This window comes from Dermacentor albipictus, chromosome 1 (assembly GCF_038994185.2).
Source record: "Dermacentor albipictus isolate Rhodes 1998 colony chromosome 1, USDA_Dalb.pri_finalv2, whole genome shotgun sequence".
NCBI classification, from domain to species: Eukaryota; Metazoa; Arthropoda; class Arachnida; order Ixodida; family Ixodidae; genus Dermacentor; species Dermacentor albipictus.
This window is the reverse complement of record NC_091821.1, coordinates 103,176,506-103,196,089: the sequence shown is the minus strand read 5'-3', so window position 1 is coordinate 103,196,089 and position 19,584 is coordinate 103,176,506. Positions and strand designations below refer to the sequence as shown.

The window sequence follows — 19,584 nt, the reverse complement described above, 5'->3', positions numbered from 1 at the left end:
GCAGTCACTCTGTGTCTGTGGTAAATGGGACCATCACACATGATTATGTGTTTTCTCTCAAAGTTGCTATGCCGTGCATTTGGAAACACATTACCTATTGTATGCACACCATACATAACATTTCTGTGTGCTAGCCTGACTGTGGACTTACGAAACAAACAATGAAGTGCATATGAACCCGCATCCACATGCCATACTTCAAGGGTTATTATATTGCTCATTACACCCGATAGGTGAAGGGGTAATATATTCCTGATCACACCCTTACACCCCGTGGGTCGAAGGGTAATATGTTGTTCTAAACACCCTCGAGGGATAGGGTGTTATTGGAATATAGAATAACCATCATAAGGGTGTAATTCCCTATAGAACCCACCCTTTTCAAGGGTGCTAGGGGGTTAGTTATAGACACCGAAAAAAACCCTTAGGGGTGTAAATTATTTTACAGTGATGGGGTTTTACGTGTCCAAACCATGATTTGATTATGAGGCGCGCCGTAGTGGGGGACTCCGGACTAATTTTGACTTCCAGGGGATCTTTAACGTGCACCCAATGCACGGGACACGGGCGTTTTTGTATTTCGCCCCCATGTAAGTGCGGCCGCCGCGGCCGGGATTTGATCCCGCGACCTCGTGCTTAGCAGCGCAGCACCATAGCCGCTAAGCCACCGCGGCGGGTGAACTTACTATCAATCGGAAGATTCCACCGCCAGTATCGCTTTCTTCAAATCCAAAGCCATTAGCCCTCTTTTTGCTCCGGCAATTGATCAGCACTTTGCGTAGACAAGTAATGTTTGTCTTTTCTCGTTGCGGTGACTCGGGGTTTCAGGTGTAGGTATACTGAGCTGGTGCGGGTGCAGACAGTGGCCCCTCTGTGGATTATTTGGTGTCACGGAATCTCTGAACCACTATATCCGGCGGTTTTTGACCTCTGAGAATGAACTGTATAGTAATCGCCTCGGTACGAATAGTAGCGAGTGTTTCCCTTCCGCGTGTTCTTTAATTCGACGCAAGCAGACAGAGTCACGCATCGGAAAGCGATATCCCTTTGCTTCCATGTCTATACCTACACTGTTATGGGGCCAGGATGCAACAACCCTCATCTGTAAACTTGCGCTACGTCGCCTCTCATAACCCGTGTGTTGTTTCGCGATGTTAACCTTCCGTCTCCCATCCCCAATTTGCATCAATCAATCCATGACTATATATGTTCGTGCCACTGATAAGTTTCTACGTTAAATTTCTATTTCGCTTCTTGTTATGTTCGTAATTATTTCCAGAAATTCAGTCAATCATTCTACTTTATTAGTGTGTTCCTTTTGTCTCCTTTCTTCATATTTCGAACGTTCTTAGGCTTCAACGGGGGTTCTATCGTGTTCCTAAATTAAAGCTTGTCCAATGACACCTCGTGGGCGCACACTATAGTTTTGAAAGAAACAAGAGCCGAATGATCCTGAACCGCCAGATCAGCTTTTCCATTCCGTAACGAACCGGTGCCATGACTGGCTACCGTCAACGAAACATTTGAAGGCCGCTTAAGCTTCGCCTCTAAGAATGGAAGGCGATAGCATTCAAGGATCCTTGAGTGCTTTTCACGCTTCCCGGCAACTGCAGCTTATGTAACAGTAATTTTTACCGAGAAACGCTGGCGGAGAACGCTATGTACGAAGGCGAGCTTTGTGGTTCCTTTCCTTTTTTTTTTTTTTGATTGTGTGCAAGGAATCGAGGGAGCCGCGCGGCTCCTACTAAGACAGAGCTCAAACGGCAGCTGGAAAACGCTAGCGCGTTAAAAGGGGTTTGTCTTTGAGTTTCCGCGTAACAGAATTATGTTTTATCGTATATTCAAATTAAAATCCGACGCTATCATGTCTGTAAGTTGTGTGTAAATCGTACTTTACGATTTTTCTGACGCATTTTACTTTAAGAAACTCAATTAGTTCAGTAACTTCTTTGCGCTACACGGAGGGCCCGCGTGGCTGGGTATGCGTGGTTCGGAATGATTATTCCCGAAACGACGGTCGACGCCGGATTTTCTGCGACACAGGGCCCTTAACGCTGTCGCATTAAAACAAGCCTGCGCCGACCCTACGCTACGTTTGCGAGCCGTCTACACAACTTCCGTGTGCGCGAAATGAGTTGTCTCGCGCCAAGGCATTTTCATCGCGTCCGCTTGCCCTCGTGGAATGGCAGCCAACACGATCGACAGAAGAGCGGCGCACTTGAGTTCGTCAACGTGGACACGTCGAGCCTTCGTGCGTGGGTTGCACGCGACGTCTTGAAAGCGGTCCTTGAGATGCATCGCTTCCCGTCATCGCGCATTCAAGCGTACTTAAATACCGGTGCAACACGTGTACCTAAGGCTGGCACGTGCTACTGACCACGTGACGGGTGCATGCAGGAGTTGCACCGTCACCCTACTCGAAACTGAGTTTTGCTGATCCTGCAGGGGCAATAATCACAAAGCTGCGATTTTTCTCGCGATCGCGGGAAATTGTCACAAGCGAGAGGGGGTTTCGTTTAAACATTACATCTGCAAATTTCTTCGTTTCAAAAGATCGACAAATCGAGCTGCTTCGCGACCTTCTTTGAGTTCTCTATCACAGGTACCTCTGGGAAACCACAATATTTGCGAGCTCGCCATGCTTTCACACAGCGGTCACGCATATTTTAAAAATTCTGGGGTTTTACGTGCAACACCACGATATGATTATAGGTACGCCGTAGTGGAGGACTGCGGATTAATTTTGAACACCTGTGGTTCTTTAACGTGCACCCAATGCACAGTACACGGGCGTTTTTGCATTTCGCCCCCATGGAAATGTGGCCGCCGCGGCCGCGGGATTTGATTCCGCGCTCTCACGCTTAGCAGCGCAACGTTAAAGCCTTAAAGCCACTACACCAACACGGCGGGTCGGTTGCGTACATCTTTCATAGCAACTTAACCGTGGCCTCACTAGTGCGGCTTCTTTGTAACTACAATTAGTAGAGACAGGTTAAAACAATTAGGACAGGATTTGTGTCTTATTTAATTATTACGTTGCGCGGGCATGCTATTAAAAAAAAAGAAGCAATGGCCTTTTCAAGACAATCACTACTCACTGAAAGGAGCGGTCCAATTGGAAGCGCAATCCGCCCTTTTTTTCTTTTTTTTTTTCATGTTCCTGTGCTTCCCTCTGCCGCACGCCGCTGGAAACGTTTTGGAAGGCTACGTGCCAGGGCTTTCGCCGGTTGATTTGTGTACCTCCGTCCATGTTGAGTGTGCGTTGGTCGTGCGTTTTGTGGGTTGCGAATAATTATTAAGGGCTTCTCCGGGACAGCATGTTGTTCCTGGAAATCATGTAGCACTCATTGAGTGCTGGGTCATCAGGCCTGAGTGCGCTGTTGTGCTAACAGCGCGGCCGGTAAAGGTGCGCCGAGTTCCGTCTGCAGGCGCGGCTACCTTGGAGTTTGTTGTCGTCGATGTCTGGTCCTGCATCTCGCTTTTTGCATTCTTTTTACACGATCATTAGACATTTTGAAAATTCAAGAAGTCTATGAATGCAGCCTTCCGCGTCGTATTTGCGAAAGCGGTGCATTTGTGTACATCGACATCTACGGCCACAGATCGCTGTTAGCTTCGAGTATTGAGGAAACAGCGCCTCACTGATATGGAATAATTTCAAAACTCAGCCAAACATACATATCTGCTCGTACGGGCCGCGTTGTTCCACCCTAAGACGAGTCAATATGAGCGGCCGAGCCACTTGAGCAAACGGCAACTGTGATCCAGACACATTTATTACGGGCTGCTAATACTGATTGTCGCTTTTCTTTAACTTCGTCATACTTACAGTTTGCGCGTGTCATAAAGTATTACTAATGAAAGCTGTGCTCGGCATAAGCGTTCACTTATAGGTCATGTACTTCCCTCGCGAAAACGCGGATGCAATCGCTGACACCAATGGTAACTGAGCAAGTTTGGGCTGATGTACCAAATGCACTATCTGTTGTTTCCCGTTTCACGCAGACGTAAACAGTCCTTCTCTGTAATTAGGAAATGTGCCGGCATAACAACATGTACAGACCCACCCAGCTACGCAGCGAATGAAACCGGCAGCCTTCGGGAACAGCTGTGACGTACTATTATGAGCAATATGAAAGGTAACACAGGAACGCGTAGAAAACACCCTCAGACCCAGCTATATGGGTGGTACGCAGCGGCCACCGTCGGAAACAAAGTTGAAAGGGGGACGCTGTTCTAACACTTTTCGCACTCCCACCGTACGTCTGCAAAGTGCGGAACTTCGCATCGCCAGCAGACAGTGATAACACTGTTCGATACTGCGTCACTGGTAACCTTTTGCGTCGAATCGTTACAAAAGGTAGCACTGTTCCTGACTTCGATATTGATTTGTGGAAAATCTTGTAAATAGGAAAGAAATGGTCTTTAAGGGTGAGTTCAAAATAAGTTTATTGGCGCTTGCCGAATATTAAAAAAAGATATTGAAGCAAATGAAATAAGGCAATAGCGTCATCGCAGCTTATCCTCCTCCTTTGTTTTGTTCGTTGGTGGCCTAATAACGCGTCATGCCACCGTCGACTTGAACGACGGCCTCCATTCTTTGGCGCAGAGACGCGTAGAGAGCCTCGATGAATGCGGTATGACGCTGAAGGCGCTTCCACTCATGTTCTATTGCTTCCCATAGTTGGTCGGAGTTCGCCAATTCTAGTGAGCTCTTCGAAAGGTTTACTTTCATACGGCCCCTAACGTGCTCTATAATGTGCCCTAACGTGCTCTATAATATTGCCACAACTGAACTAAAAAAAGCAGTTTCCTTCGTCGTGACTGTTTATCTTTAAGTTCAGGTCAATCGGTAGGGGGTTCACGAATTCGACGGGGCCAGGCTTAACCCAACCTTCGCTAAACACGATCAACATTGGCTTAAACTTCATGTGCGCGGCTTGAGAGGACTGAAGCTTGAAAATATCAACTTCAAAGGCATGTTCGGACTCAGGGTGCTGCGGCTACCGCGTTGTCGGTTCGACGGCCGATCGCGTGCGATTCGGTAGAGCGATCATGGTCGGCAAGCTGATTGTGTGAGTACCGTCGACAAGAAAGCCCGTTGAGCCAGAACTCGCGCCCATTGGTTGCGTCGTTGTCGGCCTGTTAGGATAAGATTGTCTCACTGACACACTGTGCTGCTGAATAGTTGTCGTCAGCGTGTTGTCGGTCTCGTATCGACCCACTGTTACCGCGCCTTAAATGAGTTTCTGAAGTCAGACACGCGCTGCCACCACCAGCAAAGAGAGGGCCGACGCTGCAAGAATACTTCGTCAGCAACGTCATCTTTTTAAGGTGTCGCCCAAGGGTTTATCGATAAATTTGCTAGCCATCAATGCAAGGCGGCAATTACATGATTCACGGTGCAGTCCGGACGAAGCCTTGGCCGCTTTCTGTCTTAAAGTGGAGCTGCAGTCATGTTGCAGTCAGCATGTTTTCGGCACCAGTGGAGTTCCAACGTGGTATACGGCACGAGTGTTTGCTGCAGTACGCGTCTGTGCGCTTTTTTTTTTTTCGGGAGACTTTCCGCCGATTTCAGGCCGCGCGCGCGTCGCTTCCAAAACGTATCGCGACTAATCCGCCGGGGCAGGGCGCATCCGTCGTCGCGCCATGAAAAAAAGGCGGATTGTATATTTCTAGCTCGTTTCCTTCTTTTTCTGCATAACGCCTACCGGAGAAAGGGGCCCACTCAGGACCTAACGCTGCGACGAAACTGTGGTATAGGTGTCCTGCAGCCTCTGGCGTCTTCCCAGGCGGCGACTGTTATTCAGGTGCGTGGCAATGCAGTGTGACCAACTTTCTAGCGCTCAATGTGGGTCCACCGGCATCAGCGCTCCAGGAAGTTCTGTGTCTGATTCTCCTCTCCTCGTGGAGATCCATTAAGCGATGACACAATCACTGTGTGCCCCTCCCACTGCAAATAGCCGCTTCACCGCCGTCAGCCTCATTCTCTTTACGCCTTGCCGGTCCATTTCGTTCTCCTTATGCGTTTCTCAAGCCCAGGTGTCGCTTTAAAACGTCATTGCCGTCTTTTTCTGCACTACTGAATTGAATAACTGTCGTCTAGCATTTCCGTCAATTCCCATTCGTCCGCAGGATGTTTGTTGCACTTGAGATAGCGCTGCGCGGTACGCGAGCGCATGACGTGGACCGTAGCGCCTCTCTTGGCATTTAAAGGCTGACGATTCGTTTACCAATTCGGTCATAGGTGCGAACTTGTGTTGCTATCAGCCTGTGACCGGCGACAGATGGCATTTGGCGAGCATCTGCGAGTTTATGGCCCTTAAATATTTGATGCTCAAATAGCACGTCGGATCCAAAAGCGCTTAACCCTACAGCTGTAGCAGTCGCACCTCGATGGCGGTTCACTTATGTGCAGCACGGACAGACATCGCATCCTCATCGACAACTTAATCGCCGGCGTTGAAAGGGCTAAGGAGACAACGACATCTGCCCTCGTCCGTTCGCTTTCGGCGGCCTCCGATACGACCTTGGCGCGGCCCCAGACAGTCCGAGCAGCGGTCCATTACCCGGATGAGCGGCCGCGCGTCCTCCTGCAGTGAGGTAACGCCTGCTGATTGTGAGAGAAACAAGGCGATTTTCCAATGCGCTGCTGGAGCGTTACGGAGTGCTGCTTTTCTCACTTTCCCGCGGCGAGTGCGCTCCTCCCTCTCCACCGCGGCGTGCCCCACTGCCGGCATCGTTGATGTGACATTCCCGTGGGCAGCAGTCCTCTCTCCGGCGCGCTCCCGTCGAGACCTGGCTCACCGGCTTTCCTTGCTGCCGCCGCTCGCACCCCGACTTAAGTAGCGTGCCGCGTTCCATACACAACAGCTCGCTACTCCTGCGGCCCCCGCTTTTCACTTGTGCTACGGATGTCTGCCGACCGCTGCTCGGCCGCGCTGACGAGGCTCTCCTTTGCTTCTCCGATAGGGTCCAATAATTTGCCACACCCGATCAACTGTCGGCATTTCTAGCCCCTTTTCTATTTCTCATTAACTGAGCGCACTTTTCGAGTCTCGCTGTTGCAGCTCATCTGGCATTCACACCATGCGCCCTTTTCTGAAGGTGTACACGCGGCCAGAGAGAAACGCGTCTGCCAACATTCAAGGTTAGCTTGCCTTTCTCCTGTCTTCCTTATTTTGGACGCGTCGTTCAGTGCGGACGCATTCGCAACAGTGCATTATCACTCTGCAGTGCTCCCTGCGAATAGCATTCTTATTTCGTTTCTTTCTGCGAAAGAAGTACGAACGAGCTTGCTTAGGCGCTAAGGAGACGAGAGGAACGGCCCCACTTTCTTGACGAGTTCGCCGCTCTCAGCTTTTCTCGAACTTCGCCGCACAAGGAAAGGAACCTCGCCGTTTCAGCCCTTTAGCCCCTCTTGGTAGGCGTTTCGTTTTGTCTGCGTCGACAAACACCGTTTCCGTCATGCTCAACATGAGTGCTGACAGCAACTTTTCCAACTCGACTAACTTGACTGATGGCTTGGAAGCCAATCCAGTCAAGTACCCCCTAATCAAGACTATCCACGACTGGTTGATCGTCGGCGTTTTGGTGTCCATCATGTTTGGAATGGGGTGCCACGTCAAGGTGTCTGAGGTGAGTGAACTTGTTATCGCATTTGCATTTCCGCTGCTCTTGCGCAGCAGCTTTCTGCCGATGAAAGGGACTACCCGTGCCGCACCTTATTCTATACTTTGTTTTTTACGTTTCTCTTGCTATGTACTTCGCTACTGTGCTTTGTGCTCTTCAGCTGGTCCTGACAAGCCTCCCCGAACATGCTTGAAACCAGTGCGAAATATAGTAGTAAGTAGTAGCAACACTGCGCTCCTTCTGTGATCAGCGATATTGCGGGCAGATAAGCTTCATCTCGTTCTAATATGTTCGGCATTAAAGTCTGACAATAAACTTGCAAGCCGCATGCGCAAGAGGGTAAAAAAAAAAGGCAATCGGCAGTATTTTTGAATACATCTAGAGTTGAGCTTTTCCACCGGTATCGGTTTCGTGGGCTTGACGTTATCTCGTATATATAGACATGAGTGGAGGGTTTGCGCAAACGCCGGCATTGCGAGTTTTACAAGTGGGAAGTGCTCAGGCGTTCTCAATGGCTAACGAGCCACAAAGGTGGGAAGAATTCGTAAAGGGGCACTTGCAGTCGTCCTAGACAAAAGTGTGCTTAGAACCTGGCAGACGTTGTCCCGTGAGGCGCCAACAGTCCTTGCACTCGTTTTGTTGTAGCACGCGCCCGCATTGCACCCCCTGAATGGGCGCTATGGCCCGTGAGCATGCTTAATTTTGTCGCACGCCTAATACGGTACGCCGAGTACAAGAGACTTCCTCGTAAGCTCAAGAGGAATCATCGATATGCTGACTTAAAGATAAGCTGGAAATGTTACCCTGACTGATTTCCTGGTTTTCTACTCCAGTTGTTGGTTAAGAAATGTTGCAACGAGGAAGGAAAGAGGTCGAATATGTTCTCATCGATTGTTCACAGCGATGCTCAATGTGGTGAATCCGCGCACGAGCCTAGGTGCGTTTTCATATCGTATGTGGGCATCGCTGACTGACTGTCCCGTGACAGTAAGATCTGTGTATCGCTGTACACTACAGAATTCCCAGCTGCGCGTGACAAAATTTTAGCACTCTCACTCAATACCGTTATGGCCAATCTCAGTGGGCGAACTCGTCGGTAGTAATGCAACATTTCATTAGAGATGTTGTTCACACATTGTAATATGGCACCAGCGCATACTGGGTGTAGTAGGCGGTTTCTTGGCTCCTACCGTCCACTTTCTGCCACGTGGGACGTCGGCGTAGCTGTTCGCGTATAAAGGCACCAAATGTTCACGAAGGGCGAGGCTCCAGCTACCTGGAGATGCAACGTTCGGGCGCGCAATGCAGCCGCATAGAAATCGCGAGTCATGGGTTCGGATAAGGCTTGACATCGGGGTCACCTTTCAGGAAATCAGACTTAGCTGTTATGTCAGCATTAGCTCTAATCATGTTTCTCACTTGAACATCTTGGGAAGGCATTAGGCAAACAAACATATTGAAACATAAATCCTGCAAAAAATTGTCTACAAGTCCTCAACGTCCAATTAACATTGCGATTTTAACATATCGTCATGACTTATCACGCGAACCTATGAATGTCCTTTGTCACCGTCACCTCCAAAGATGGCAAGATCTCACCTTAATGTCGAATATGCGATAGTGCTTGTGTAAGCTATCGTCAAGCAGCAACAATAGTTTCCCAAAAACGAAATGCGAAGGGCTTTCAGACTGACATTTGGCGCTTATCCGCAGCTGTGATATTCGATACTCCTCTAAAGCCCTTGATTCTTCTCCGCATGGTTTGTAATGACATCTGCGTGCGAGCACGAAACAAAAACAAATTTTAAGGACGTTGAAGGTGATCGTTGACGCTACACCCACCAGCCATAAACCTGCGCACGACGCTATTTCATTTCCTGCGGTTGCACCAGTGTCATTGGCAAGAAAGTGCGCGCGCTGGACACCACTTCGAGTCGCGTGTACTGCTCAACCGCAAAGCGTGCAGGTAGTCCCATTCTTCGTAAACAGAATCGCATCAGCGACAGAGAACCATCAGACGACTAGCGTCCTTCGGCAGATAACTTCCTCAAAGAGAGAACAATGCAACGTAATAGTGAAAGCCAGGGGGGTTGCGTGTGATCACTGTTATGCAGGGCATCCATTAGTTTATTTTTCTTTAATTGTTATTCTTCTTTTTATCGCTGTGCCTCTGTTTATACTGGTTTGTATTGAACCTTAAGGACTATTTGCACAGCGCTGAACTGATGCCCTTAAGAAAACTCCTGTTTTATATATATATATATATATATATATATATATATATATATATATATATATATATATATATATATACAGTGAAGTAGACGCGCGTATGAAGCGGTTATATATATATATATATATATATATATATATATATTGACACGTGCACTTTATCTTTTTCGGGTGACCGCTTGACCCGCAGGTGAGATTTTCGACGATCGCCGACTGTGTTTGCCGCTATCGTTCGGCTTTGAGGGTAACTGCTTCTGTGGGCACAGGTTCGCCCAATAAAACGCTAGTTTCGTCATTCACAGTTTTGCTGCCTTCTTCAGTGTCACTGCCACGTGACTGTGTGTGTGTGTGTGTGTGTGCGCGTGCGCGTGCGCGTGTGCGTGCGCGTGTGCGTGTGCGTGTGCGTGTGTGTGTGTGTGCGTGCGCGATCTTCTTTACGTCTCTCGGAATTTTCTTAATATCACCTGTTGTAGGGGAGGGGGGGGATAACAAAATCATAGTGCTTGAACTGGATTATTCATGATCGGGGACATTACTTGCACGATAAGTCGAAACCCATCTTCAACTAATTGACAGACATTTATAATTGAGGTCTCAATTAATTTACCGTACATATTGTGATTTATGAATTGTAGCTGATGGGCAAGCAAAACTAATTGTTGCGTTGGGTTATGAACTACTTCTGCTTTATTGCTAGCTACATTACATTCCCGACTACATTACTGACAGCTAACGGAATTGACATTATAGGAATTCGAAGGAGGAAAAGTCGATCAGAGTTTATTTCACGCCTACTTAATCACAAGCTAGCCCTTGATCCCGCAACGTACTTGTCCCCCTTGACAAGTAGACTTACTCGGCACCACTACCCTCAATTTTCGCAAGGATTGATTCATTTAGGTATTTCTTTCCACAAACAATAGCTCACTGGAACCAACTAACTCAAGCATTTCCCCAGCGTCCTTGACAAACCTTTCTTTCTTGTGTGTGTGTGTGTGTGTGTGCATTCGTGCAAACAATATTGTTATTCTGTGTATTACACTCACCCTGCTTGGCTGTCGTGTACGCAGTATTTTATAAATCAATGAATAAATATAATGTGTAACTAGATGGCCACTGTAATTTGTCGCGCGATGAACGTCCACCAGGACCACCTGAACAGGCCGACTGCTTCTCGTAAAGAATTCAGCGAGGCCATGCGCTTCAGTTTGCTAATTTTACCGGTAAAGGAGGCCCGCAAATGCCATAGATATACAGGCCTCGCACCGCCAGTGCATGAGCTCTGCTGAAATGGTGGCGCGCAGGATGTGTCACGCCAGACTTTTTCCCTGTGGCGCAATATGGGGCCACAGTTGCCATCATTACCTGCATGCGCAAGTTGCTCTATGCTGCCATGCTGTTGCAGGTTGCAATGCTACAACCTGCATGAGCAATGCAGGCTCCCGGCCGCCGAAGGGCAATCAACCCGGAAAGAATGTGCTGCGATGCAGTGCAAACTATAGATCAGGCTGCGTAGCTCCAGCGGTCTGCATACTCTATACGGACACTTATTTGTTGCTTTGTTTCGTCGACTGACAAGGCACAAGAGTGCGTATACGATCTACACGGCTTGATTACTGAATACGGCGTGATAAAATTAACAGTACATTTCTTAACGTATAGCCCACTTTTCTTTTCCCTTTTTTTACGTCCTACGTGATTTTCAAAGGTGCAGGTTACATACGTGCGTACCTGCTCCTGCGAACTTCGCGCATAAGCTTAGCATCGACAAATTGAGGCAGCGAGTCCTTGGTGCAGCTTCCTAGGCTGTGTTATCTCTTTCTGTACCGTCTGTTTTGTCTATTCTGTCTGTACGGTGGGAACCCTGAGGTATGCGTATAAACCAAGCCCTCGTGTCTTCGTCTGTACCTTACGTCTATTAAGCACGGTCCATTTGCGTAATCCCTATTTCCGAAGTAAAACAAAGCAGTAACTCGTATTCAACTTTTAAATGAAAGCGATCATCACACAAATCTTTGTTAACGTCGTTGCGGAAGCGCAAATTTCCTAACGCTAAGCCCATTCGTAATATTTAAAACATCTGTCAGCATAGCCCCGCCTCACTCATCTGCCCATTTCTTTGCAGAAAGTGCCTGACAGATCGCATGCAATTTTATGTTCCATTCAGTGCTCGTGTTCGTTCTCTGTGTTACGTCCTTGTTTTGAAGTGCGCTGGCATATTCGATAATGATTAAACAACTAGCCCACCAGTAGGTCTTAAGCACATTTTATGTTGACTGTAATAGAAAAATGGTGACATTGGCAAACTATTTACATAAAGGAGATATATAGTAACAGGCAAAAAATTATATATGTCAGCGTTATAAGTGCCTTCTGCTCATTCCTGTTGCACAGTTTGTCGCGTTTCCTATAGACACCCACGGACAGCTATATGACATATATATTTAGTCGGTGGACGGACTGGTAGCCGTCGCCGTAGCACAATTGGTAGTGCAACGCTCACTTAATGCGGAGGTTGTGTGTTCAGCTCCCACCGGCGGCATGCTATATTTTCGTGCACTTTAATTTACCTTATATGGTCATGATTAACAAAAATCGAGCCCCTCGGTATCTCTTCTTCTGCCTCGTTCCCATATATACATATACTTGCGCATAAACGAAAAGTGTCTCGAGCGGTCAGCAGTGCTGGGCAGTATCGAAGATGCATGTATCTTAGATACTCTCTGGATATTTGGTGTATGTGTCATGACACGTCGGGCAAGACGTGTATCAGCATCCGTATTTCCGATACATGAAATAATGTATCGTGTATCTTAAGATACGAGATACCCGTACAAGATACTGCTGTCGCAACGTCGCCGTGCGAAATTATGAAGGTTGGCCGAACTCAGCTTTTCAAGCTAATATTCCTGCCACTAAGCCACCTGAATAAAACTAAAGGCAGCGACATTCTTTTATCTTTCCGCCAGAGCCCTCCAGCGAGGACTGGCGATGAGGTCCGCGTGTTCCTATTGGTGCAGCACAGTCACGCGCTGCTGCTGCCGCAAGTCTCAACAAAAAAGTCGCAGTTTCTCCCGAAACGTGTATCATCGATTGCGATAGCAAATTAGCAGACAGCCATACGAAGGAAGGATAGTACCTTTAACGGCCCTATGAACACGCAAACATTCGCTTGCTAACCAGCCTAACAAGCATGGTGTCAGTGAGCCCAGCCAACATGAACACGTCACACTTGATAACCACGGACACTCGCTGTCAAAACGCTGGCGTCAGGAAGCACGCCAGCAGCAGCGAACGAAGTGACATTCGTGTACAGCGTAGGGCGCGCGGTGACGGTGTTATCGCTCTTGGACTTTATGCGGGACATCATGGCGACGACGACGCCGGAGTTTACATTGAATTGCTATCGCAATAAAACAAGAGTGCGAGTGTCTGCGCACCGCCAACGTTCTGCCATCTTGATTTCTTTTTACTTGCGTCAGTGCCACGACACTTGCTCGTAGCCACCGTATTGTGCCGCATACGCCAATGCGTGCGGCGTCTTTCAGGCAAATTCTGATGCCGCTATAGCGTCGTTATCGAAATTTATCTTGCACGGTGCTTTGCTTCGAAGTCTGAAGAATGCAAGAATGGGGTTGCCTCACGTCTAGTCGCTTTAGAACATCAGCGATTTGAAGGATCTCGTGGGTTTCAGTTTGGCTATTCTGAATCAGAGCGTGGATGGCGCTGCTTCCATGAGACTTGTGCATTAGGCGGCTATTATTTGTACTACAAAAGCAATTGTTTGGACTACAAAAGAACAGACTGGTGGTCCAGTTGGTATTGCATAACTTGAGGTAAAACGCGAGAGAGCACGTAGTCTTCGTTCCCTTCTGTTGTCCTACGTGCTCTCTTACGCTTCATACTTAACGTTTTGGACTACGTTTACGGGCGAGGTGAACGTCCACAGCGGTATTTGCGCTCTTGTGCAGAGGCTTCTTGCTGATGTACTTGTAATTAGATGGCAACCTGCTAGCTGGCCGGCAAGCCGAGCAGCGACTCCCATAAATTACAAAAGCGACAAGCAAACACCGCTGACAGTGCAGCGTATAGAAAGGTTTCACTTTAAGCAGCTAGAATTTACCCTAATAAATTATTTCGTAATGAAAATATTATACCTTGAGTAAGAAAGAGAGAAGTATTGAGGTACTAACACACTTCATTCAAATGTTGATCGATCGGAGTTAAGAAATTTCCAAGTATACATTTTTGTATACGCGTTTGCTGCTACATTATATAGATCTGTAATAAGAAATATGCAAATGTGCTGAAGTGTCTTAACATACAAATGGAAATTATTGTATCAGACACAATTATTGTGGTAGTATCTTGTACCTGTATTTCACATATTTGTTGCCCGAGTATCTTGCATCGTATCATGGTACAAGGAAAAAGTATCTTTGCCCAGCCCTGGTGGTCAGTCGCGCGGCAATATTGCGTCAATTCGCGGCCTCTTTCACGCTCGGAAAAACAATTTTATGTAGCACGTATTGAGCAACAGAAAGCTGTATGGGGAGTTTGTCATGTTGCTATACGATTTTCTCATTGACACTTTTAATCTAATTATAGTATTTGAGAAGTTGATTAATCAATCAAGACTAATTATGTAATTAGGCGGAATGCAAAAAATAATGAAAGTATCTCCAAGCGACGGCAAACAACAGCCGTGTGTGTCCCATGCTGTATTCTGTTGTCCTGTACGCCTCAGCGCTGTTCTTAAACAATACGAATTACCTTGGTCCTGTTCATCTACATGGCATTTGCATATTTTTAAATCTCGGTGCATGATATAGTTTGGACACCCTGTATATATAAAGAACGAGAAGAAAGGAAACCAAGGCACCCGATTTTTATTAGTCATACCATAAGAAGCCAACAAACAATGACGCCAAGGACAGCATAGGAGAAGTTACTTATAGTTCTTAACTGAATTAAAGAAATGAAGAAAAAATTTAAATTAAAGTGGATGAAAAAACAACTGTCCGCAAGTGGAATACGAACCCACGTCTTCGCATAACGCGTTCGACGCCGTTGCCAATTGAGCTACCGCAGCGCCTTTTTCCTCTTGGGGTATTTATGTTTACCTACTAGAACTAGCCCAGGGAGTGTTAGCCAGCGTCACCACTCACGGCTATAAATATATATAAATAATGTAGTGTGTGTGTGTTACTGGAACCCTAGTGCATTTCCTCGCAAGCTTTGGGTACGCATATCTTGAAACTGGTGTCATCCTCACAATTCGTTACATGTGGATATAACAAAAGCCACCGGCTACAATTCGCAAATTGCAATATGTGGCGCAAAGTAATTAGTATCAAAGTTAATTAGCAAAACATTTGTTGATTAGCCTAATAATAACTTTCATTATTGGTGGAAATTATGTACGACTGAGGGTGATCTAGTTCTTAGAAGTAGAATTCTTGTACATACATGTCACGGGTGATTTTTTTTATGTTCTGTTGAAAACAAAATGAAAAACCCCGTACGTATATATATAGTCTGGACACGCTGTCCAGACTACCCATAGCCAAGAAAGTCAACCCAGAAGATGAAAGTGTTAATGAAATCACACAGCGTGCGTATTCGAGTGTGGAATTTCCCCGCTGACCAACAAAGAAATTAGCACAGAACATCTCGCGTTACGACCAGCTGCACTCCCGCTAAACTTGCGACTGGAGAGGAATTCCGCCCGAGATTCCGCCTCTTACGACCCACAGTGCAAGACGTTGTGAGAAAGTGGGGAAAAAAAAGCTTGAACATGCTTCCACCCCTAGGGATATGTAAAACATATTGAAAATATATAATAAATGCCAAATGTAAAGCCGCATCCCGATCACTGCAAGCTTTTTTTTCTTCTCACAACGCAAGTGGACTTGTTTTATGTGGCAATATAGCTTAGCTATAGTTTCCCATGCAATACAGCAAGAATTCACTGACAATGTTTAGTAATCGACATCCTTCTAGTTTACCGAACAGCACTCCAAAATAGTACACTGTCGTTCTTACCTTTCACATTACCTTTCACTAATACTCGGAACTTTTTCAGCAGGCAGGTCCAGTTGCATTTTTACTAGTTAAAGTGCGTGATAGCAACGAACGACGTAGTCGTGGCTGATGAGCGTCGCTTGACACATGTGGCGCAAGTGCAAGTGGTTGCCTACACAAGCGCTTAGCTGTGCGTTGCTAGACTCGACGTACCTTTGTCCATGTGGGTAGCTGCAACTACATTTCACTTTAGTGAATGCCGCTTCGTATGGATGGAATGTGATTCCCCAGTTATTCTGACTGCATCTTACGTATTTGCGAAAACCTCTTTTGGTCGGTGGAGTGGACCGTGTTCTAAATTTGCACGTGCCGTATTGCACACCCGTCGACCGTGCCTTCCGTGAAAGGCGGTAAGTTACGCATGGTCCCTGCGGCCCACACGCACTAATACGCATTCCAGTGAAGGACTGGTTAAGGTTCGACACAAATTAGCAACAAAAGCAGCGTATGTAATGAAAACGAACATACACAGCCTTGTCCGCCTGTTCAGAGGCACAGATTCGGAGAGGGCAACCAGATTCATCGAATCACACAGACGAAAAGAAAAAGAAAAAGCAAGCCACTGGCTTACTTCTTACGCAGTGCTTTGAGTAAGCGAAGTTGCACCTGTTGACGTGACAAGTTTTGTGAACTACGTCAATGGCTACAGTTTTATCGTACGCGGCTCTGTAAATGTGCAAAACAGCTCAACGATCTCACCGTCAACACCCTCTTCCTGCATGATTCGACGCGGTGGCCTTTGTTATCTTCTTCCTGCATGAGGGTAGAGAATAAGTACAACTCTCAAAGTTAGTTAATAATATCGCAGGAGCGTCGACAGACATGGTCAGTGCAGTGTCACGGAGATGCGCATCTAATCGTTACAGCAGGCGCGTGCACGCGGAGTCTTCTCCTGACCCAACATTGTTTGCTAGGCTATTTCATTCGGCGCGGCATAGCCACTGCAGCTTATCAGCTTGTCTATCGCTTGCAAACGCTTTTTGTAACTACTGCGGGCGCACAAAAGCCACGGGAAACGCCGGTCAAACGCAACACACGGGGCTTACGTGGCACTCGCATAATAAAAAAAACTCCAAACTACAGAAATTTTGAGAATTGTCTACTAATGCGTAAGCATTGTTTGACTAGGTTGTTCGTTTTTGCTTACTTATGTTGGTAGCTTAGTGTGCTTGTTTACTCATCGCTTTTTCCGGAGCCAAAGAACGCTTACGCCTTAGAGAGGGAGAGAAGGGAAGGCGGCAAGGCAGGGAGGTTAACCAGACTGAGTCCAGTTTGCTACCCTATACGTGGGGAGGGGAATGGGGAGTGAAAGAGGGAGAGAGAGGACTTAAGTGTAGGATGTCTATAGTCGGGCACTCAAGTCTGTTGCCCTCAGGTATCGAAAAAGCGCTCGAACTGCTTTCTGGGCCAACGCCTTAGTAGGCAATTCTCATAATTACTGTACATTTATTGTTGCTTATCATGGTCTATCCTGCTTAGACCGTACCATAACGTTCCAAGCGTAATTCCATTCCATACAATCACGGGGATTATAACCTTCTTTTGACGCGTTCTGGACAATGTTTTACTCGGTATCAGACAACCTGCATTTCTTCTTTGGAAGCTGCGAACCTGCTTCTCCTTCGGTTTGAATGTCTAGTTGTTCGTGCGTCGCCGTAGCTGCTTGTTCATCTCGGTCATCTTTTTTCCCTTCTATGCTAATTAGAGCGTACAAGGTTTGTCACTGTACTCATTGTTCCTTCTGCAGATTACCATCTTTGCTAGTATTATATTATACTTTTTTTACTGGATCAAATGACTATATGGAGGCGACAGCGACGTGACCGGTTTCTTTTACTTAACTACAGTTACTCTTATAACGATTAAATGCCTTAACTTGACCCATCACGTACTTATTTCCCAGTTACAAGGCGTTACAGGATAGATACCGTTTCTCCGGCGTACTCGCCCAACAATGCTTACGCATTAAAAGCACGCGTGAGTACATTTGTGCTAACGTTGTAAGTGGATAAGAAACAGAAGATGATGCACGCACAGGAGGATAGTCTGCGTCGAATGCACCTACTCTCCCTACTTTCGCCCATGCGTTTCGTGCACGCGGCGTTGATCGCAGCGTTGGTCGCTCCCCACGAGATAATTAAAAAAAATCACCGCCCAAGCACTTCGTGCAGATGGTTAACCAGCGAAGCTCGAACGTGCGGCCCCACTGTTTATCACTGCGTTCATCCCGACGGTTCCTTAAACAGGCTTGGTAGGCTGCCAGATCATAGGTATATGCAGTTGCTGCTTGCGCTCGGCTGCACGAGCCTGTTCTTGTGCCCGGGCTGCAGCATCGGCACGGCGTAGACGTGCACGTTCCCGGTTGTACTCGCGGCGTTGCTGATCGAAGGCTGCCTGCTCCTCAGCAGTACGTATGACGCGTTGTCTACCCATTTCGGAGACGGAGAGAAAGTGCTGCGCGCGCGCTCGGTTGCGACGGAGCAACGACGTCACCAATCGCGCGCCTCTTTTTTCGCGCATGCGCACGGGGTTGCTCCGCAGGAGTTTTCGGCGTACAGGCGACAGATGGACGGACGAATCGGCTAGCTATATACAGCTTCACTGCAAAACATCCTGCGAACCCAGCTAAGAAGCATCGTGTTCACGAAGGGGACTAGTGCACCAACGTGACTGGACTTTGCGTTATGATTTGGAGTTGACTTTTAGTTTGAATGCGTTAAGTTAATTATTTTTTAAAATCTCTATCAAAAGGAGTAGCCAGCGCCAACTAAAGGCGACAACATCGCCTAAGTAGCATATAATAAAAAATTGCAAAAAAAAACACAAGGCGTTGTGAGCTGCGTACTTAAAACAGTACATATGAGGTACGTCCGCAAGACGGCAACATATGGAAACGCCATATAGAACAGCTGCGGCCTGACAGCATTCGAAACGACTAGAATCTGAAATCGGACGATCTGGAAACGAATAGGTAAAGTACGCAAACATAAAATAATAAAACAACAAAGGTCATACATAAACCCAAAACAATTGAGCCTCCTTGAGAAACGATCGCACAGCAAAAGAAAAGCTACGACGAAACGCAAGACCCGAAAGTCGCAACATCAGCGGCGTCTCCGCGAGTCGACTTACGAAGATCAAAACGAACTCGAAATACTCCCTGAAGATGTGCTGTGCATACTGTTCTCCCCCCACCGCTTTCCCCGTGTAGTGCCGTTGAAGTGTCCTCCTCTGAGGGAAGGTTACGGCGCTGCACTTATCTCTTCCTTTCACTTTGTAAGTGACTTCTACTAGTGAATACTGTGGGGCAACGGAACAGCGCAAGAAAGGAGACATTAAAGGTACACTAAAGAGAAACATTTCTTCGGCATCAGTAAATTACCGTTTTACAATATCAAAAACACCATTCTTGCCACGATAACACGCTTGATAAGCGACAAAAAGTGAGAAAAAGCGCAATAACAAAAGGCGGGTGGCGACGCCTCCTTGCAGTTCCCGCATCAGCTCGCTGTGACGTCACGAATTTTGACAGTTCTGAGGCCTGGTTAACTCATCAGCAGTTAAGGTAGACCGCATTGTCTTCTAAAAGAGCCAAAGATTGAACATGGCGAGTTTCGGGAACATTTACTGTGCCAA

At 47.0% G+C, this 19,584-nt stretch overlaps 1 protein-coding gene across 3 annotated transcripts in view; it reads left to right on the top strand.

Moving 5' to 3' along the window:
* The first annotated feature begins 5,396 nt into the window (after positions 1-5,396).
* The window catches only part of LOC135914203 (ileal sodium/bile acid cotransporter-like), a 263,412-nt gene continuing 249,224 nt past the window's right edge, over positions 5,397-19,584 (top strand). The window contains exon 1 of one of the 3 annotated variants that reach the window (XM_065446951.2): positions 5,397-5,810. In XM_065446951.2, coding sequence (XP_065303023.1) covers positions 5,457-5,810 — 354 coding nt within the window. In that variant the 5' untranslated portion in view covers positions 5,397-5,456. Of the gene's footprint in view, positions 7,639-19,584 lie in introns of all 3 variants that reach the window. The other 2 variants (XM_065446950.2, XM_065446952.2) reach the window with 2 other exon arrangements.